The sequence below is a fragment of the Pempheris klunzingeri genome, chromosome 21, assembly GCF_042242105.1.
Source record: "Pempheris klunzingeri isolate RE-2024b chromosome 21, fPemKlu1.hap1, whole genome shotgun sequence".
NCBI lineage: Eukaryota > Metazoa > Chordata > Actinopteri > Acropomatiformes > Pempheridae > Pempheris > Pempheris klunzingeri.
Genome location: NC_092032.1, coordinates 6,514,537 through 6,537,445, shown reverse-complemented (window position 1 = coordinate 6,537,445; position 22,909 = coordinate 6,514,537). Strand labels below are relative to the sequence as shown.

At 40.3% G+C, this 22,909-nt stretch overlaps 1 protein-coding gene across 1 annotated transcript; it reads left to right on the top strand.

Moving 5' to 3' along the window:
* The first annotated feature begins 520 nt into the window (after window positions 1–520).
* olfm3a (olfactomedin 3a) lies at window positions 521–20,954 on the top strand. Its single transcript, XM_070853068.1, has 6 exons — window positions 521–656; window positions 15,651–15,794; window positions 16,198–16,353; window positions 18,417–18,636; window positions 19,845–19,951; window positions 20,229–20,954. The coding sequence occupies exons 1-6, from the start codon at window positions 537–539 to the stop codon at window positions 20,904–20,906; spliced, it is 1,425 nt and encodes a 474-aa protein (XP_070709169.1). The 5' UTR covers window positions 521–536; the 3' UTR covers window positions 20,907–20,954.
* The last annotated feature ends 1,955 nt before the right edge of the window (window positions 20,955–22,909 follow it).

Sequence of the window (22,909 nt, the reverse complement as noted above, 5' to 3'; positions counted from 1 at the left end):
GGCTGTTGTTTTTTTCTCAGTGTCGCTGTTGCTGTTTGAGTGGAAACTTAATGTATAACAGGCACATGAGCCAGTTTCCACACACTGGGCTGTAGCAGAATCTTGGTTGTGCATGGTGATGTTAAGAGCAGTGGGCAATAAAATCAGCCAGAGCAACGCACATTTTTTTTATTATTTCTTCTTTTTCTCTTAAGAGACAAATGGACAAAGTCTGAAGGTGAAAATGAAGGTCATGAAAATCCTGTCACATAGATAGATAGATAGATAGATAGATGGATAGATAGATGAACCCCTAAACCCATCAGGTGATGTCACATCCTTGGTGCGCCTCCCCTGCAGTCTGCTCCGGCTGAAACATTTGAATATTTCCACCTCGCTCCAAACTTTTTTCCTCGGCGCAGCCCTCAGTCGGAGCACCGGGGAGCGGTGGGTGTGATGCCGGTGAACGCGCGGCCGCTGTTCCGCCGTCGGGGCGCTCTCTCTGCGGCTGGACAACAGTAGAAAAGCGCTGAGGTGAACAACAGTGCAGGAGCTCCATGTTAAAGGACTGCACCTTGGAGAAAAGTGGCTGCCCGGAGCCCGTAAGCATGCGGGTCCTGTTGAGCGTGCTGTACCCGGTCCTCTCCCTCACCATCTTCGGATTATATCCCTCTATGGTGAGTTTCTTATTTCACATCATCCTCTGATCACCTCCTGCCGTCTCTTTCATATCTGTTGCCATCACCAGTGCTCTTTTTTTGGCGTACTTGGGTTTTAGGACGCACGGCTTACAGTTTCTGGTAAACCCGATGCGTGCCAGCGTCTCTTATTCAGGCTATCACGCCAAACTTAACTCAAAAGTCCTGCGATTTAATGTCGTCATATTTACCATCTGTAGCATGAACCGGGTTAGACAAGATTTTAGGAGCTTCACAAATCCACAGGAAGCACTACACACTTCGGTGCGGGTTACTTGCACCAAGCTGCTCTTATTTCTAAGATAATCATTTCTAAACTACGAGTATTTCATACGCCTGCAGCCCTCCTCCACGGAGATGGGGTGGAACAAGTATAAATCAGTTAGTAAAAGTTATGACTTTTTGAAAATGCAGTGTTGGATATCAGATCGTATGTATGACGAATTTACCAAAAGACCCTATTTATTCGTGTGTGTACCTGAGTGCTGTAGTAGGAAACATGTTTATTCCGGTAAACGAGAAACTGCCATATTTTTGATGCAGATTTGCGCACCATATTTCTAAGGTAAAAATGCGAAGCTTTGTATCCCTCAAGCAGAACATGAACCAGCATCTTATCCCCCCCCCTCCCCAGTATCACTGCGTTATTTGTGCAGCCTCATTATCTAAGCTGAAACACAATTTCTTTGGTGACTAACCAGCTTTTTTTTTTTTTTTTTTTTTGCCCACTTGTGGATTTTTCTTCTCTTTGTAAGTTAAATGGGTTTTTAATGCAATTGTGAGAGAGAGTGCATTAGGACACAAGCATTTCAGCACAGGCTATTGATTGGCTTTTTTGTCTAACGCACGGTGATGCTATGATTACACTTGAGCTGTATATATAGCTAATAGCTCAGCAGGAGTGTGGTCATGTCCCACTGACATAATCTGTTCATCCCCCACCCAGAGCTGTCTCTTTTCTGTCTTCATTTAGTGCCGTGCTCCTGTTTCTGTCAGTGTCCGGTTTATCTTCACCTGAAGCAAATCTGAGGGAAATGGAATTGCACCGGCAGTGTAGAGAATGATGGAATAACCATGACTAAAGCTGACAACTCAAAGTCCCCTATGATTAATGGATAAATCAATGTGCTGCTCAGGGCTCAGGGTCTGCTGGTGGTGAGGGGGTAGAGCTGTCCACTCTCTGGTGCTGGAACTCCACTACATGAGCTCCCGGGCAATGCAGCAACCCACAGAAAAGGAGAGAACGTTGTTCATCATTTCACATGCACTTCTCTAAACCTTTTGAGCAGAGCGTAATGGTGCTGATGAGAGCACACTCGGTGGCAGATGCTGTGCTTTATTCACAGGGTTGAGATCCTTGATCCTCTCCTAATCCTGAAACAACAGGGTGATTAATCAATTAGTCCATAGACAGAGGATGAATTGATGGCAGTTGTGTTAATCGCATCATCCTTGATGTAATTTATCAAGTAGAAATACTAAATGTCTCCTCATCACTGTACATCTCTCTCAAATCCGAGGACGTGCTGCTTTTTTGTATCATATTATTTCAAATGCCTTTGTTTCTTGACTGCTGATTTTACAGAAACCTTTAGTTTAGTTAATTTGAACACCTTTTCAATTCAATGAAAAAGTCATTTATAGATAAACCAAAAATGAGCTCTGGTCCACAGGTTCTCATTATTGCATTAACAAAGAGCCCTGGATATCGACTGCGAGTCACTTCTTTATATTTTAGAAATATGTCTCTGCTGTGTTACCTCTGATGACTATCATTCAGTACAGTGTCTATCTTTCATTTGCTTGCGATAATATCAGTGAATCCACCTGCCACAGAGGAATATGAGATATTGCTGAAGAAAAAGCAGAATGCAAATTACCAGCACGGCCCCAAAGACCTCTCTGCTTCAGTGTTTAAAAATGATCTGGAAAGGACCAGGCAAGCCTTTTATGGTATTACAGTAAGCTGGAAATTAATAAGCTGTCACTCTTATTAAGCTGTCAGACCTTGTACACAGGGCTTTATTCATTTTAGTATGGGGTGGCAGCGTCTGCCTCTTGGCATTAGTTCACGTGTTAGAGCTGCCTTTAGTTTTTTTTTTTCCCTACATGTTCAGGTTAGCAACTTTAAAATGACAGATGTATTGTGGATAAACTGGCTAAAGCTAGGGCTAATGGTATGGATGCCTTCGTGGTGTGGCATTCAGACACACAGCAGATCCCGACGGAGCCTTTGTGAGGAAAATGAAATATTTGCATGGTGTAGTTTTCCCTTATGGTCTGTGCCAGCCGGGTAATTACACAGTGGCTGCTAACGGCACTGTGTTACTCTCATCATGATCAAAATGATGACTGGAATTTGTGTTTTATGATAAAACATTATATCCTGCACCTGGAGGACATATCGATTGGAGGAGATAGAGAGACTTAATAGACTCCAGGAGTCTGACGTCAGCCAGAATTCAATGGCCCACTTAAAATTCAATAGACACATCTTTCCTTAGTCATTGCATCTAATTGCTGTGATTTTACCTAAAAATCCACTTTCAGACTTCGGTTGAATCACATTGATTTTATGTAACTTATATTTCATGTTTTTTAAACACAGTCTTTTTTCATAACTCGATTTTATGATGTGGTCATGCCAGTATTAAACAGGCTACAGGTTATTTGCAGCACAGAGCCTACAGTGATGAGTCCTGTATGCTCACTCATATTTGTAAGAGAATGCTGTTGGTTTTTTTAAAAGATGAAATGAGCAGTAGACGGAGGTTCTTCCAGTATTTCTGCTCTGCTAAAACTACCAATTTGTTGCCAGGACAAATAGTGCCATGCTGCTCCCTGAGATATGTAGTAATACTGGTCAACCACAGATGCAAACAATTGTGCCATTTCAGCAGTGCAACTTAAAGAGTATAAAAATGATCTTTTTTAAGGGTAATGCAGGATTTAATATGTTTTACAAGACATAAGGGCAGAAATTCAGAGGAGAAAGTGGCATCATCTGACGTAACATAAGCGAGTTGGTGTGTGGCATTTCACCATTCATCATCGTGGTCCATAGTTTTCCCAGCAGGCGCAGGAGAGCTGCTAGCTTTGTGCATGGCTGCGTTTAGTGCAGGTGAGGAAACGGGACTTCGATGCTTCATCCGTGAACCAACCCTCACCACCAAAATTAGCTTCAGATCCGTTCACTTCTACTGTGTAAATCTAACCTCTCTCCCTTATGTTACGTTACTTCCAGTTTGGCTTTTTCACATGTGGAGGTAAAATTCTCTCACAAAAATGATTCCAGGAGTCACTGTAGGGAATATATGAGTTTTTTTTTTTCCCTTTCATTTTCCTACACATTGTTCGGATGGGGTCTCTAACCTGCAAGTTGCTCTTTAAATCCCTCTTAATGTGCTTGCACTGTGGTGGATTGACAAGCAATTTATGTGCATGGCTGCGTTGAACAAAACAAGAGTAATTGTGCTTAATGTGGATGTTTATAGGTGGTTTCTCTTGGGGATTTAGTTATACCAACAGTGGGATGGAGCTTTGTGTAGGCTCTTGCCCTCCATGTTAGCCACTGTGAGTAGGTGGCAGGCGAGTATACACACACCCACACGCAGTCACACTCTAATGGAAGTGCCAATTTTGCCAATTTACTGAGTCACAGTTTTCAGGCTCAGCTTCTGCTGAAAGGTTTCAGGTTTTGATCATATGTGATCAAGGTTTTGCTCAAACACATGATTTGAAATATGATCACAGCTGCAAAGCTCGGGGAAATCCTGCAGAGAAAATGTTACATCTTCTCACTGATAGGACGTCCTGTTGATCATTAATCATGAACCAGTCATGAAACACACACAGGCATTCTTTGAAGTTATTTTAAATTGTGGAGCTGGAGGGGTCGTCTACCAGGAGCTGATGCCGATTCTTGCAGGTTTGAAATCCTTTTTCAGCTTTCATTTGCATTTACATGCATGACACACTCAGGCTTGGTAGGAGAATTTGTCTGGCACAGATGCGATATTAAAAGATGAGAGATGCTCTGGGGACACACCCACACATGCACACAACCAAAACAATGCTGGAGGTTTCATATCTCACATCACCGTTTCCACTGGAGGCCAAATTAAAGATGACACCCTCTAACTATATATGTGTCAACACAAACAAAGCAAACAGCTAGCCACACGACAGCCAGCCAAGTCATTAGTTGTGACGCTGCATGTTTCAGGTTTGGGGGGAGGGGGGGTTTCAGAGCTGATGGACTGGAAATAGAGAAAGTAAGCCAGCTGATGATGGATGTGAACGGTTTATACCAGCAGCAGGGTAAATATATGGCGTATATGTGCTCGGACTTAGAGATATGTTAGACAGTTTGAGCCTGTGTGAGGTTATAATGAGTTTCCTGTCACTTTCTTTGGATCTGTGGTTTTGGATGTGTCTGTTGTTAGGAATGTGGGGCAGGCACATTTTGTGAATAAGTCAGCTGAGCGTATGTTTGTCAGGGAAGCGAATTCAGCCTGTTGATTAGTATTTAGATGTAAGAATTACTGACAGTGACAGATAACCACCACCTCCTCTGAACAATTTTTTTTTGACCTTGCAATGTGCTATTTTGTCCCTTTCTGGCTTCTATCCCATAATATTCATTCCAGAAAGAGATATATCAACAGAAGTAGTGTGAATGTGTATTATACTGCTCAAAATCGCTGTGTTTTTGAATATGATGAGTAAGACTTGCTCTTGTTTTTAGCTCATTTTCACTCATCTGGGTGAATGCATCTCACAGTTAATAATAGTCTAAGCATAATTATGGGAGTTGAGACATGATGTTAAAACTACCAGGGGCATAGTTGCGGCCCTCTCCCTCTGTTCCCCTTATGATTACTCTAATTACAGCCCAAGCGGTCTGCATATCAGACACATATCACTGGATGATAGCTGAAAGCCTGGACTTGAGAGGAATGGAAGACATTTGTGGTCTCAATAAATTTATACTGTATTCAATCAACCAGAGAGTTGGTTATGAGCTATGCTTGTTAATTTCTTACTACCGAAGATAAAATGTACTATAACTTATTAAGTAGCTTTAAAGCGGGAGACACACTTAGGCTGGTGTTGAAGTCCTGGAGCAGATTTTAGTTTGAGTTTGATATGGGCTACCTAAGACTACAGTACACTACACTATTTAACACAAATGCATTGTTTTAGACACTAGCAATGTATCTGATTTATATGCTAGTGTATAGTAAGGTTTGTTGGTTTTTTGTGTGTGTAGAAATAAAGAAACATCAATGTTTTTGTATTGCAGTGTACAGCTCAGTAGTCCTCCTACTTTAAGCATTAGATGAACCAGTGTAAGACTTTCTTTATTGACCCTTGTATCATTCTATCCCGTTTGGCCGCTTAGTTGACATACTTGTGTGTTTTTGTGTTTTAAACAGTATGTGTTCATTTTTTAGATTACAAGCAGTCACGTTATGTTGTTAAATACATGGGTAACAGTGTGTACCTATGTAAACTTCCCCAAATCCAGCAGTAACATGGACAACCTAAACTCTGCAAACAAGCTTTTTTTTTAACATAACTTACCCCACAAACAAATGTAGTCACTTAATGATGTGCTCCTTGGCTTTGGAAGTTAACACCCAGGTACTATTTTAGGTCCAAAAATAGTAAGTCGGTCATTCTAACAATTGAATACATATATATATATATATATATATATATATATATATATATATATATATATATATATATATATATATATATACACAATACATTGGAGCAGATAAACAGGCCATTTTATCCATTCCTAACATGTTTACTCTTGTGTCTTATGTTTTTGCCAAGGCGTAAAAAAGAAAAGAAAAATGTAAAGCGTCATGCTTACCACAGCCCTGTGCACACCACATAAACATATGGAGAAATCCATACATTGCTTGGCTATGATTGTCATTCACCGTCATAGTGGGAGGGGTTTATTGAATGGACAATTGTAGATTTCCATTGCAGCAACTGTGCAATAGAGATCAACAGGCCTGTTTCACAGCAGACATTCTGACTTGTCATAAGAGGAAAAGCACAGATGTTACTATTAACATTTACGATGGCTCTGTCTCAGTAAGTCGTGACAATAAACCAGCATGCACAATACCAGTACACAGAAACTAAAGCAGCTAAATGGAATCCCTCATTCATTTCATTATTTACACCTGCTTTCCCTACTGTCACAAGTCAAAACGACCTCTGTGAAAAAGGCCTACAGCAATATGATATATTAATTGTAAAAATCAGTTTTGGTGCCAGTCGTCAGTTGTGCAAGAAGAAATGTGACCAATTTCTGCTTCAGCAGTAACCAGCTGAGTACTACAAATTTACAGCACATACCTAGATTTCCAGTTTTTATTCGAATCAACAAGTTTAGACGAGTTGCTAAAAGGCATTCTAAGAAACAGAAAATGACTAACTGAAGTAAAAATATAGGAAGGAAATTTCAGGAAAGCAATTACTGCAAATAAATTGCAGTACAACTTCAAAGAACCTCCTAGGATGCACCAAACATACTGATGTGGTGGTATCTAAGAGTTTAAAACGTAAAAGTGTTCTCATGATATTAGTTTTACCCAAGTAGATCCTATAATTGCAATTATTTTGCAATGTGAGCACACATACATCCTTAAGTCATGCATAGTCTTATATTTTTGGAGCATCCCTCTGCTTTTTACATCGGAATGGAGGCTGAAGTGAGGAGTCTTTTTCAAGCAGCTTCAACATCCCAACATACTGACACTTATGCGGAGCATAATTAGGAGGAGAAAATTCAAAGGTTGCTAAAGAGCAAGAAATAATCAGGTGAGCTTACTGTGCCGCAACACTTTGCAAAAAAGTCTGCAGATTCTGTGACATTAATATGGCAGAAATGTCCTTTTCTGTTGAGTTTCTCATGCAGTACTAATGAGCATGCTCTTACTTTACAAACACTTATACTGAGGAGCTGCCAGGCCCAGAAATGTGCATGTTGATGACACGTATTTGATTATGGGCATCAATTAAAGACGGGTTCTTATCCTGGCAGACTGCTCCACAAGAATTACCAATGTAATAAGTAAAAATTCCAATTACACCGCCTCGGGTAAAACTTATTCCAAGGGAGTAATGTTAAGATGAGGGTGCTTAAAATGTTCTGAACTAGATCCATCTTATCATCCTATGTTTTAGTTTTGGCTACACTGGTTTACTCCAGTAAAATTCTGGTGCTTCTCTACTGAAAATAAACAGAAGTACCAAGAAGCCCATCATAGTTTGAGTCATCCTCGGCCTGCCTTTATCATAGCGAGATATAACTCCATGTTAGAGCACTGTCACTGCTGCTTAGTATTCCACTTGTGTTTGCATGTGCCATTCAGCGGGGCCTGGAGCTGTCCACTGGCTTTACACCACCGATAATGTTTGATGACTGTTTCATTATCATCCTCCGCGGTGCTTATGACTGGCATGTCGTCTTGTTCAGTCAGAAAATTCATTGAAACACACCCTAGAGAAGAAGCAGGTGAGAAGGGTGTGAACAAGATAATGCTGTAGCTCATTCAGAGACTGTCTGGGGCAAAATGTGTCGAGCTCCTGCAGAATTATCTATTCAATCTTCACCTCGCTGGGGTCAAAGAAGGCAAGAAGGTGACACGCCTCTAGGAAATTAATCTCCCTACCCGTCTTTCATCACAGTCACACCGCAGAGAAAAGATGGCTTTCTCCTTTGCTGTGTCTTTCCTCCATCCCTCTCTCCCTCCATAGAACGCAGAATCTCTTTGTCAGTATCTCAGCGGAACCTTTTTTGCTCTCAGGATTATAGCTGCCAGGAATGCTGCTGCCGTGTTTAGGGGTGTTACCATTTGTTATTGCTGTTTGATGTCTGCATCAGTGTGGTTACAGAGCTGGCTGCACATGCAAGTTCATCTTTCCCTGCCATTAGAGCTCAAATGTTAACTCATTTAAGCAGTCTGATCATCATTTACAGCACTGACATGCGCACTTCACTTCACTGGCCTCCAATACTCTGGTGGGTTTTTCTTTGGACAGGTTGATAAATGACTGGAGAGATAGCATCTGTTTAGGTCTCTGTCTCGTGGCAGGCAGGATGGCAGCATTATTGTGATTTGAGATTTAGCTTTATTAGCATCACTGGCATCTCAATTTGTTTCTGTATTTACCAACAGGGCCTTTTCTTTTACATTTTAATGTCACACAATGCTAATTTTAATCTGCTCATCCAAATTTAAAAAGTCCTAACAAATTTAGCTGGTCTGATAACTGCGGTAAATGATGTAACCAATACAGTAAAAAATGAGACATTATCACAATGAAAACGGCTTAATTGATCGACCTTATACCTGCGTTCTCCTCCCATGACATAGAACTACGAAGGTAAGGCAGTAACCGTCATATGCTGTAGTCCCACTTTCATATGTTACACTAGTTAGAATTAGACTGCTAGTGTCCATTCGGTGCCTCTCTGCTTCTCAAGCTGGGAGGCTGCTGTTGAGGGAGTCGGTTACCTCTCACGCTATTTATCTAGGCTGTATTTAGAACAAATTGATTTCCGCCTCTGCCACTGACTTTGCTTTTAATTTTTGCGGACCACCTTCTCACCTGAGGTATCTCCCAGGGGTGTTTCCTCGCATTGCCAGACTCATACTGCAGCAGCATAGAAAATGGAATCAGCCATCATGAGACTGGCAAAAGAAATTACATCAAGAGACCAAGGCTATACTCAGCAGGATGGAGATTCGTTTAAAGTGCAGACAGTCAGCTGCAGTATACGGACTTGCTGTGAATCTCGGCAGTGGCTGAACAGATCCGCTTAGCACTGAAGACAGTCATTCCTCTGCTAGGGTGTGAAGAGTTTAGCATGCAGGTCGTGCAAAGAGCGGAAAAATATATCTTATATCAACTTCTAAGTGTTATGATTTTACAGAAACATTATTCAGGTGTAAGAAAGACTACTGATGTAGCAAATATAATGAGGAATATAAAGCATGTCATTTAGAATATCCAAGGTTAATTGGAACTGAATAATGTGCATGAAAACGTAGAGCAGGAAACAACACATCCAAATATTTTCACAGTGCTGTCAGAAGTGTAAATTATCAGTAAATTACTCACGGACACGAGTGAGTGCACAGGAAGTGCTTTGGATCTGATGACAGTAACTCTCCATGACATCATTTACTAACTCAATCTTAACAATATTACTGATATTAACTCATCCATTCGCTTTCAGTCCCTTACCCAACCCCCTACCTGCAATTACACAGAAAGGTTGATGAGGACAAAGTTAATGGCAAGTGTGAAGCAGCAAAAGCAAAGTACATGTTGATGACAGAAGAGCAAACAAAAAATTCAATTAGGCTTGTAATGAGTAGGATACCTGTCTGCTGTGAAGAGTACGAATCACATCTTCCACACGGCAGACTTCATTACCATAATTGTTTACGCTTTGTAGGTGCACTGTTGACTTTCCATGTTTTTACTGAGTGATCCATGATTTGGAAAGTCAAGTCTACCTTTGTACAGCACGCCAGCTGTGAGTTAACAATAGTCCAGCTGAATACAGACAAGTGACTAATACTAGTAGTAACATGTATGTATGTATGTAACACTCACACACACACACACACAGTAAAAAATGTACTTACTGATAATGTCACTCTCATTTTGTAAAATATGCAGCATATTTTTACACTGTTCAGTTTCCTACAGGTTTTGCAGATGATTCTACAAGCAAATTTGAGTAGTAAAGAAACATGGGGCTCTATGTGTGCACTGCCCAGTGCGTCGGGCGTGTGCCAAACATACGTGGCCAAGGTCGCGCTTGGATATGAAGTGATCTCAGAAAGACTACATTATCACAAATTACAGGTGGCTGCGTGAGATCCTGTCCAATCACATCCACCACTTTCATCCAATCTATACACAGAGCGCTCCCCGTCAGGATTCACCTACAGTTTGAGAATCCCGTGAAGAGTTTTTCTCAGAGGAAGCTGATTGTCACCCAAGATAAGCAAGAGTTTCAAATATGAATACAGCCTCTCAAATATCCTGCCAAGATGACTCTTTTAAAGTCGAATTCACGTTTTTGGACGTGTTGATGATCCTACTGTTATCATGTTTTCTGTGCTTAATAAACAGCGCACAATTTTATGTAGCAAAATGATCAGTACAAAAACCATGTGCAGTTCAATACCTCTGTAGCGCCATTAATAAAATATATATAGAATATCATTTTTAATGCAGCCTTTTCGTGTTATTTCTGTTTTTTATTCAGCTATTGTTTTTTATTTATCTCTTATCTACTGGCTTCACCAGACATTTGATTTTATGTGAACTGATGATGAACTGGTTCATCTACTGATGTCATTAGTAGCCTACATCAACAATTTGGCAAAACAGCAGTAAATCCAGCTTGTATTGCATCCAGTAATAAGCAACATTGCAATGTGATAAATATATTTACATTTAGGCTAAATGAAAAAAATTAATGCAAATGCTGGTGACAATGAGATCAAATCTCAGGAAGACAATCAACGGTGGGTTTTGGAAAGGTGATTTGCATGGGTCACGGTGTGCAGTTTAGTTTTGAAACTGCAGCAATATGGCAACGTTCTCTCACTCGTGGGGTCTCCTTTACGTTCCACCTACAAACAGCTGAGCTGTGTGCGACACCTAGTGCTAAAATTCAGTTCAGTGTGATATCGAACCACATTTTTATATATCAGCCCAACCCTAGCTGGTGCAATGCATTTCGCCAACACCGTCTTAGAATCCAAAGAGTCTACACCCATGCTGGTGGTTCTGTGAGGCTGTATTTGGGCACAGCTTAATGTTGGCATGCAACCAACAGACGTCATTAGATACATCGTCAGGGAAATATAATGCTCTGTGCAAAAGTCGGTGCCAATTAACTAAAGTAAATGCTTGGATTGGAAAACTTTGACCTGCTGTTGCCACTACATGACTAGTATGGGAATCATTAGGATTCATTGTCTAGGCACCATTGATATCTGTACCAAATTTAACAGCAATCCATTCCAGTTGTTGAGAAAAATGTCATGGGGGTACTAGAAAAAAGTAATTTGGGGACTGCGAATGTCTGTACAATATTTCATAGCAATCCATTGAGTTGTAGAGATATTCTAGTCTGGACCAAAGTGGTTAAATGATGGACCAGCTGACATCCGCAGAGCCGTGGTGCTAGCTTGGCTATAAAAGCTTTCTTTCAATGCGACTACAACTAGTCATAGCAGAGACAGCTTTAGAGGAATATACTCACCAATAAATGCTACAACAGGCATTTGAGAAATGTCGGTTTTATGGACCTAATAAAAACAGCCTCCTTTTAGCAATATAAGGCTAAGTCGAGCACTTCATGTAAACTAGTCCTGCAATAAACACAACAGACACAGAACAATAAATTGTAGTTGGCCGCAAGATAATAACGTGTAACACTGAGCATTAAATGATACTTACATTCTGTTTCCATCATCTAGTTATTCTGGTGGGTCAGATGACAGATACAGTCATAATATACAGTACTGTAAATGTCACTCTTGGCTTAACTGAGGCATGAAAAGATTGGGCCTAATTCACAGTTAAATCAGGCTGCCTCATAAAAGTCCAACATTAATAGGAACTGGAAGTGTGACTGACCTTGTGTGCAGCAATAAAAGTTATAAAGTCATGATCATACATTATTAGTGGCTCCTGAACTGACTCAAAATCTTTGAATGAGTGTGTTACGTTAGATCATTCAATAATAGAGGGCTGTTTTTCAAATAACAGGTCAATGTTAGGAACCCTGCGGGATACTGAATGAATGAGCATGACCACAACATGAGCAATTGTACAATTTTTGTAGGTCATAGAGTCCTTATGCGTTAAGCTCCGCACTAAGATGTTAAAGTATCAGTCAATTTTACGTTCAAGTGTAAAAACTGAGCTAAGATTGTTCTTGTTATAAAGTTCCATAATGTTTAATAAAGAGTGCAGGAAGAAATCTACTCAGTGTTGTCTAGGAGACAGAAAGAGGTCAGAGTAAACCAGATAAACGTGGAGAAAACAATTTCAGCTGCAATATATGATATGGCATATATAATCTGTCCTAGGTAGATTTAGTAGCACGGTGTGTTTGTTGCATTGTTGCACCTTTGTCTGCAGATTATTTTAAACAAGAAGCTTCTCAAAGCCTGAGAAATTGAGATTTAAAGTCCACAGCCTAATTCAATGTAGATAGCAACTCTTGATTGGCATAATAAAAGCGACGTGTCTTTGTTTATTGCTGAGATTACATTTTGAATTGCACTGAGCTGTATTGTATAAGTCTTGGTTTTATTGTGCATTGACATTTACTAGATAATATGCCAGTATCTTGTCTGGCTTTTTGCACTCAGCCAGAGAGTGGGAGGCTGTGGAGCTTTGCACAGCTTCTTTTTCCCCCAGTGAAAGTACCATTAAAGAGAGGGGATATGATTGCAAGTCCAAAAGTCATAAACAAAACAAACACACAAGTAAGGTGTTTAGATATTTAAATGAAGTGATTCAATGGCCGTAAAGTAAAGGGGTAGTCACAAGATCAGATGCTGATTTGGTGTGTGCCGGTTTTTTATATTCATGTGAAACATGAAAACACGAGGCCTCTGCACCACACGATTCCTTTTTTGATAAAGCATGGAGGAATGATACGTTCTGTTGCTTTGACTGTAAGCATACTGAACGCTGGCACAAAATATTGTCTGTTGGCAGTGTCACTGCAACAATATTGATGACTACTATATATCAGCCTTTAAAAGGCCATTAATCAAACCAAAGTGTCAAAGAAAGACTGGGCGATCAAGAATAAGAACTAGAGGAGAAGCGTGAATGTGTCTCATCAACTGGTTAAGTGTTTGTGTGTATTATACATACTGTAGGTAAGCACTCGTGCGTGTGTGTTTGTGTGATGCCTACACAGAGAGCAGAACTGGATTGCAGGGGGAGAGCTTTGAGCCGCTGGATGCTGTTTTGTGAGGATGATTAATGACCAGACTTTTGTGCGCAGCTCTGTGAAACCATTGTAGCCTTGGAGTCTGATCATCTTCTATCTAGCATAGTGAGGGATAGAAAACAATGAGAAATTAGTCCTCGCCTCATCAACAATAGAGCTCCGTGAGTGAAATACAATGTTATTAAATGGCACAAGGTAAAACATGTTGTTCCTTGTGTACAGTATGATGCAGTCATAGTTTGGTCTCAACAAATAAGTTATGTCATACAGTACTTGAATAGAACGTCTCTTTTGCATGTATGTCTGTGCAGTCATGCATTAGTAAGTGATTTTTAATCAATAGGTAAATATCAGTTAGATAAACTGTACTGCCATCTATCAACCTAACCATAGTTTTTGTTTTTCTTCTGCTTCTACTTTCTCGTCATTTTCTCCTAAGTACACATTGGCACTCTTCCTTTTTATGCTTCACCTCATCTCATCATTTTTTGCATGCTGTCTCTGCATTTCTCGGTAGTCATATACTGTCTGCATACTTACGCTTCTACCTGTCTCTTTCCCTCTAATTGACAGTCAAGTCCTCTTTCTAGTTCTTTGTCAGCATTGTCCTCTTTTCTGTGTTTTCAGCTACTGTTTACCTAACCACCTCTTCAACTCCCCTGTTTCTTCATAACCCCCGCCACCATCCAGATTTATCACCTTTTCTTTAGATTTGTCCCTCGGATTATGGTAGATGACAAGGTTTCCCAGCAGAGTCCTTGGTGGCAAAGTACATGAATATTTATATGAATACAAATGCATCTTCAGGCTCGTTTGACTCTTTTTGCTTGATTGAAGTGTCAGCTAACTCTCTCTCTTGCCAGAGAATGCATGGCCACAAGTCTTATGAATAATTGAGAAAAAAGTGCTTGAAGTTACTAATGTTGCTCAAAGTTCATTTCTTTAGTTTTCAAACTTCTACAAACGCAATGCAAGATGGCATTGGACTACAGGGTTATGATAGCACTGGATAACAACATTGGATATTCAGTGTCATTGTGGATAACCCTCAATATGGAGTTATCTAAACATTATGCATATCAGGAAAATAACTTCAACAAGAATTTGAAAACAAGCCAGTCGAAAAATAGCATATTGTCCTAAGTCACAAATGAACAAAAACGTACATTTTGATTGCTGACAAGTGGGCATGCTATAAATAATCTATTCCTACCCATGCTGTTATGAAAAAGTATGCACTCCACACAGGGTAATTGACCACTTGCTAATAGCTTAGCAACCATAACTAGGCACAGCAGGCCTGTCAAGCTGTGGATTTCTCCACATGATGAAGCAGTATGCAAGCGCTGTATTAAGGGGTGATACTGCTCATAAAAAGATTGGATGGTGATGTTTTTATTGTTTTTCCAAAGCCAAAACCGAAGAGCAAAAGTGGGAGGAATTGATTAAACTGTCTGGTCTAATGTGTGTTGCAAATGGGTGTCATGTCAAAGGATCCGGCATGGTTTCCCTACAAGATACATTTCTGTGCTTTTACAATACAAGCACAACAGCTATTGCCCGTTGTAAATCTGCAAGCTGAGGGCCAGTCAGCCTCCTTCAAAATGTATTCATATGTGCTTGGGAGAATCCTAGAAGGAGAAAACTAAGCACATATTGTTACGAATAAAATTGTGCATTATCGATCACAATCCAGATGACCACATGTATGTGATAAGGGGATTATTTTATGAATAAATAACAACAGAATGCATATTTGGTTTTATTTTGTTACTAATAATTAAGTTAATTATCAATTTAATTATATGTTCTATGTGCGTGTAGAATAAAGGGGCTACAACTTGCACTTCATTGTGCAAACGTGTGTTGCAAAATGAAAAATAAATATTCTTGATGCCTTGATAACCCTCATGTGTATATGTAATTATTTGTACTTGCAGACTATTGGCCCAAAGGAGGGCTGGCAGGTGTACAGCTCAGCCCAGGATGCTGATGGCCGCTGTATCTGCACAGTGGTGGCACCAGAACAGAGCCTGTGCTCCAGAGATGCCAAAAGCAGACAACTACGCCAGCTCCTAGAGAAGGTAAGTGCATGTAGAGGGGGATATTTAGCCATTACACGCACACACACTCTCCGGATGGGAAGATGGGAATAATTAAGGAACAAAACATGTTTTATTGTTCTTTCGAGTAGTGTAATACTCCTAACACCAGATGTTTTATCATGTGCATTTATCACAGGTATGCTGCCGGTAGGCTCTGCTATGGTTGCTCTTTTTCAGCAATAGCCTGTTACACTTTCAGGCTCACACACGGGCTCACCTGGGAAAACCCATCAAAGTGCCTTTCAATTAGTTGCAGTGAAAGGAAGGAAGAAGAGAACTGAAGGCATCTTGCACTTGCTGACTATACTATACTGTACTATACTATACTATACTATGCTACTAAATGCATTACGTGATTTTATTGTGGCTTGTTCTATTTTAGGTGCAGAACATGTCTCAGTCTATTGAGGTGCTGAACCTGCGAACTCAGAGAGATTTCCAATATGTCATGAAGATGGAGAACCAGATGAAGGGCCTAAGGACTAAATTCAGACAGATAGAGGATGACAGGAAATCCATCATGGCCAGGAACTTCCAGGTATTCTGCAGCCCCATTTAATCATAACCCAGTTTAATGAAATGCTCAATTGAACTTTCTTTTATATGTGATATATATATATTTTTTTTTACATAACTTAAAGACCCCACATTTTGCTCATTTTCTACTTGTAATTGGAGTTCCTACCAAAGCAGGTTTACTTGGTTTAATGTTCAAAAACAGATTCTTTTTCTCATACCAGTCATAGTCCTGTAGTTTTTTTCCGCTTCTGCCTGCATCTGCTTTTTGTCTTTTCTGTTTTAGAAGAACAGAACGTGCTTTGATTTCACTTTTAACATCTTTGTGAGAGTCGTTGTTAGTGAGGAATAAACAATGTCTGACAGCGAGATGGATTCTGGAGGTTTTCACAAGCCCCCAAGAAGTGCGGCAGGCTTCAAAGCCATTTTACATAATGGCCAAATCATGTAATTACAACAATCCGTAACATGATGCCATCGGGCCCAAAGAGACTTTTTTCCATAGACTTACATTATGAAAGACGTCTAGAAATCAGGCTAGGCAGACCTGAGACCCAACAATGAGGAGGACCTGGGTACTTTAATGCGTGGGAAGTTGAATTTTTTTTTTACTGCCACTGAGCAACTTTTGACAGGAATGAACGGAGCCCCATCTCCAATGCTGTATGCAGCTGTCTTTATACATCAATGGGTTTTCATTGAGCAGGGACAGTCAGCCTGCTGAGGGGATGTGGGAGGTCACATGATCAATAGATCCCCTCATGACATCATTAAGGGAGTCAAATCTAACCGCCGTGTTTTGACACACGTTTACTGAAAGATGGAGCGGGAGAAACTTTTCTTTGTGTTTGCAGGTCTCTGAGCAAACCAAGGACACACAGTTATTAAATTTTAGCATTTTTGCAAAGGTTTTGCTTTATTTCAAAGAGAAGAGGTGCAGAAAGACTGTGGAAACATTCAGGCAAAAGTAACATGTAGTGACATTTTGTTCACAAAACACTGTGTTAGTGATAGTTCCTCAAGACCGAGGACTGGAGAAAAACTGGAAAGCCTCTGTTGTTTGAGGCTTAATGAAATAGTTTGACAATTGCTATGTTTTTGAGAGAATCGACGTCAGTCTTAGGTCTGTATATGAAGTTAGCTTCACATATACTGCACTGACATGACAGTGGTGGCAATCTCCTAATATGACAAATTTTTCCAAAATGTTGAGCAACAGCCGAGTGTTGTACCATCACTGTGGATGTGCCATGTGCCTTTGACGGCCACATTCGACTGCTACATAGATGTCATCACCTTTATTTGGAGCGGATTGTCGAAAAAAAGTCAGCATATGAAGTTTTTTCGGTCTGCAGATCTTTTCTGTGCACATGATAAAAAACACAATAAATCCACTTCAAAATAGTCAGAAGATCCCTCCCAGAAAGGTGGTTTTGCTGCTGCACCGAACAGCTGGTTTGGGAGTAGGAATATCTCTGGTGTGATCCGTGAGAAGACAGTGGAGGAGTTGAAAAAAGAACTATGTGGCTCAACCACTCGCATTGGCAAGAACGTCGGACAATCTGAATGTCACATGGAAATAATCATTAATAGGAAGTTAATAGGAGTTAACAGGAATAGACATACGTTTTAGGAAACTGCCCCCTTTTTAGTTGGCTTGGTAAATAGCTTGGTTGATAAATATATGGTCACTTACAAGCTGAAATGGTTTGAAAATGAAGGGACGGATGAATGAATGAACAGTCCACTGATTTATGGTTAATTAACAGTTCCATTAGATGTTTCATACAGCACATACTGCATAATCGTGATCAATAATCCCAGTCACTCTCTCTCTCTGTCACTTGAGACCACATATGCTAATGTGTTAGCATGAAGAACTGACGCAACAAGGGACAGATGTAATTCCTAATCACCACCAGCATGTAGGCGTGTTTGATGCATGTAACAGTACAGCATGTACTCGGGCAGGGCTCGCTCCTCTGTCAAGCAAACTGTAGCTTTTATTTGTCCCTGACCATCACACTCATCAACATTATTCCACCTTTCTCTGCTTTCCATTTTATGTTGCTGTCACTTCTGCAGGAGCTCAAGGACAAGATGGACGAGCTGAAGCCGTTGATCCCTGTGCTGGAGCAGTACAAGATGGATGCTGCACTCATCTCTCAGTTCAAGGAGGAGATCAGGAACCTGTCGGCGGTGCTGACAGGCATCCAGGAGGAGCTCGGGGCCTATGACTATGATGAGCTCTATCAGCGAGTGCTGCGACTGGACAGCAGGCTCCGCAGCTGTATGGGCAAACTTAGTAAGTATCGAACACTGTATGTGCAAGTGCGCAGTGTTTTTTACTGCCTCATTAGAGATTGCCCTGGCAATGGCACTAGATGAATAAATAGCTCTAGCACAAGTGGGCTTACATTAGTATTTGCATGATGTCATGAATTGTCACAGCTACTGTATATCACTGTCATGGCCAGAGTCTTTTGTCTTCATAGTTTACTGTTGTTTTGCTGCTGAAAATTACCACAGAGGAAACGTAGATAGAAAATACAGTATTCTCTAGTCTGACTTCCTTGTGTTTTTTGAGTATAAGACCCCAAACAAGTGTGGTCGATGTTCATTAAAAAGCTCTTTTGTACAGGAGTTTACTTTTGGAATCCTACTTTCAGTTGCTTTTCTTTGTTGTTTCACCCTTACACACCACACCAAAATCTGTTTCCTTTAAAAAAATGTGTTGAATGGCAATGTGTTTACACCTCGATTCTGTGCCAGTGAAGAAAAGAAGCAATTTGTTTTTGTTCTTGTGAACTGTTTGGTGTAGTGACAGCCTTTAGTTCTTCAAACAGTGAAATGTTCCAAAATCCCAAGAAGGCCATAACGTACAGTCCTTAATTGTCTCATTATGGACATACAGTAACATCTAAAACAACAGCAGCCACCAAAGCCACCACCACAGGACAGTAGTCAGGCTATTCTGTAGTCAGCTGAGCATTTATTAAATGCATTTCCCATACATCATCTTCTTTACAGCTAAATAAAACCACGCATCGAGGACAAATATAATATCTTGTATTTTAGGATTTTTATGAATGCTGAAGAAAGGAAGCAATTGTATGTCAGATGCACTGCTGCTGTGCTCCATGTTCACTTTATGCTAATTAAAGACTGACTGTCCTTTGCCAATTCTGCTCAAAACTAATTTTCTGTGGTTTACCAAAATAATCAGGTCGTCCAGTTTTTGATGATACATGAGATCTGTATATATACACACAGTCTTTAGTTGCACTAAAAGAAAAATATGGGCTAGGCATGAAAAGCTGAGTTGCCTTTAGCAACAAACAGCAGATGCACCGTTATGCTTCATGTTAAATAAAGCAGCTCGCTGCCAGTGCTATCTTAGTATGCACAGAGGGCACACTCTCTGGTGGCACAGGCATGAAATTGGCTTGAGAAATCTAGTTTGAGACAAAAACCACCACAGCACATCTTATCGCTGCATTTCTTTATTAACAGCGTGTGGGAAATTAATGAAAATCACTGGACCTGTTACAATAAAGACATCTGGAACCCGGTTTGGGGCATGGTTGACTGATCCCCTAGCATCCACCAGAATCAACAGGGTGAGTTATGAAAGAAGGGGAGAGCTCTCCAAAGGCTGTGCAGTGTGTACAGTACAATATCTGTGTTGTGTGTTCAGAGTATCACTACTGCTGAAGAAAGGACTTTTTTGATTTTAGCTATGTTAATGTAGAGTGTTTTTTTTTTTTATATAGGATCATATATACTATTTAAATGTGAAGTCAGAGATAGTTTATTTTTAATGGTTGACATGTTTATCAGGCTATCAGAGGTCATCTATTTCTCATGAACTCATTCTCTTCATCCTCTCTGATGTAGGTTTGGTATATGGACAGTTACACCAACAGCAAGATTGTGCGTGAGTACAAGTCAATGGACGACTTCGTAGCAGGAGTGGTCTCCAGAACCTACAGCCTTCCATTTAAATGGGAGGGAACAAACCACATTGTTTACAATGGATCACTTTTCTACAACAAGTACCAGAGCAACATCATTGTCAAGTACAGCTTCGAGACGGGCAGTGTGCTGGCCCAGCGCGCTTTGGAGTTCGCTGGCTTCCACAACATGTACCCATATACATGGGGGGGCTACTCCGACATCGATGTCATGACTGATGAACTGGGAATGTGGGTTGTTTACGCAACTAATCAAAATGCTGGAAACGTCGTCATCTCCCAGATCGACCCCGACACCCTGCAGGTCCTGAAGACTTGGAACACAGAATACTCCAAGAGGAATGCAGGTGAATCATTTATGATCTGCGGGACACTCTATATAACTAACTCTCACCTGTCTGGAGCAAAGGTTTACTATGCTTACTCTACGAAGACTTCAACTTACGAGTACATAGACATTCCTTTCCATAACCAGTACTTTCATATCTCCATGCTTGACTACAACGCCAGAGAGAGAGCGCTGTACGCCTGGAACAACGGACACCAGGTAATATTTAATGTCACCCTCTTCCATGTCATAAAAACTGATGACGACTCTTAAACATGATACTTTTCCAACCAAACCTAAAGCACTATCATTTGTGATACAAGGACCTCCTAATTAACCATATTTTCTTTTGTCAAAAATGAAACTTTATGGTTACTTTTCTTGCCACTACTTGAACTTTTTTTATTTGTGGCTCTGGAGTCTTGGCTAAATTAAGCATGGACACCAATGACTTGATACCTTACTGGAAAACATGTTATACATTTTTTACACTTTTCCTTTGCTGCTGATCAGACTGGTATGCCTTATTTGCTATGTGTTGGGTCTGCCAGCCGAAGACTTTTAATAGCTTTTGCATGGATGTCCACATTTTGTCTCTAGTGATTTCCTGTAATATAGCTGTGTTTTTGTTGCAAAGCTGTTATGCTTACAGTGTTTGCATTTCAGTCTATTTAAAAGTATATTTAAAAGTATTTAAACCTTAAAGGCAAGTTCTCCTGCGTATTTGCTACCATGTTAAGTAAGCTATCTGATTATAAAATATTGTATCCATTAATTTAAAGATGGGCCTGTAAAAAATTGCTGTCATGTATGTCTCTGTGGAAGAAGAACATTTGTATTTTTTATAAAACAAAACCGTAGAAGAATATCTGTGCATTTTCATTCAAATTAAAATATTGTACATTTCATTAAAATGGTTCTGGCTGTTTAAATGTCTGCCATGATCTGATGGGGTAACAATCAGCTCTTTGGGGACCAGTCTGTGATTTCCTATTCCAATCATGGTTCCACCAATAGAATTTTAGTCTTTTTGTGTTCTTGCTAGACCGAATCCATTGCACTGCCCGGGAACACAGTCTAGAGTTGGTGGTATGCCCTTTTCAAATAGCTCTCTGTGATATAAATTATGCGGGAACACAACCTGTCGCACCTTAAATGGGATAATGTGATCACCTCTGCCTTCTACTAGGCCGAAGAAGTGGCCTCCCATAGCAGTAACACACTAAATTGGCTTAGTGTCAGCAAAAGTGTCAGAGACATGTTGCAGTGTCCGGGGCAGCACCAACAATCAAGCTGAACTAAATGTGTGGGTGAAACAACACTGCGCACAATTATTGTTGCTGCTGTAACATAAGAATTTCCCCCTATGGGGGATCTAATAAAGAAAAGTCTAAAGTCTAAAGATACAACCTAAACTGAAAATCTCTCAGCAACGGTGCAGTTTCTATCAAAGAAGAACTGACTTGACTCTATGGCTTTTAGATTCACCAGGTTGTGCCCCAAAAGTTTAAACAGAATGCGCCTTTCTTTTTACTATGGAAGTACTGAAAAAGCCTCTGAGCTTTTTATCAATCATTTATTGTCCAAAAACCGCAGAAGGAAAAACACCAGTAGTATACCACTGATTCTTGCAGATGCCAGTTCAGTGAAAGGAATAATCGGAAGTCATGCCAACAATTCACGCCGAGAAAAACGTGGATACACATAATGAAAGCCCCCTTTTTATTTATTTGATTTATTAAAATAAGTGCAAAATACAAATAGATATTGATGATGATAGCGATGACAGTATCTTTCAGGAAGGGATTTTCTTGTACTCAAAATGAGGCTTTCTGATAGCGCGAGAGTCATCCTTTGACATTTCAATCAGCATGAAGTGGCAATAAACTGCTGAGATGATTCACGGTGTGCACTATAATTTCCGTCTCCTTGCCATCGTGTGTCTATCTTCAATAACAAAGAGATGTTTGCTTTCCGGTACCTGTTGGTGAGTTCTGCACATGTCACGGTGTGTTTTATCTGTTTTGTGGTTGAGCAGAGTCACGCTCCCATGCGTATATACTGCAACACACCTGAGGCGAAACACATTTGCATACGCACTCATAAATAAACAGAGACACGCGGTTGGAGGCTGGATGTAATCTGCAATCTCATCAGCCTCCATCAGCAATCACAACTGCAGCATTAGTGATTGGCCTCTGACACAACCTACAGTGGCCTTCAGTTTGAATGAAGCAGAAAGTCAGATTTTCACAATAAAAACAGCAAGTTAACAA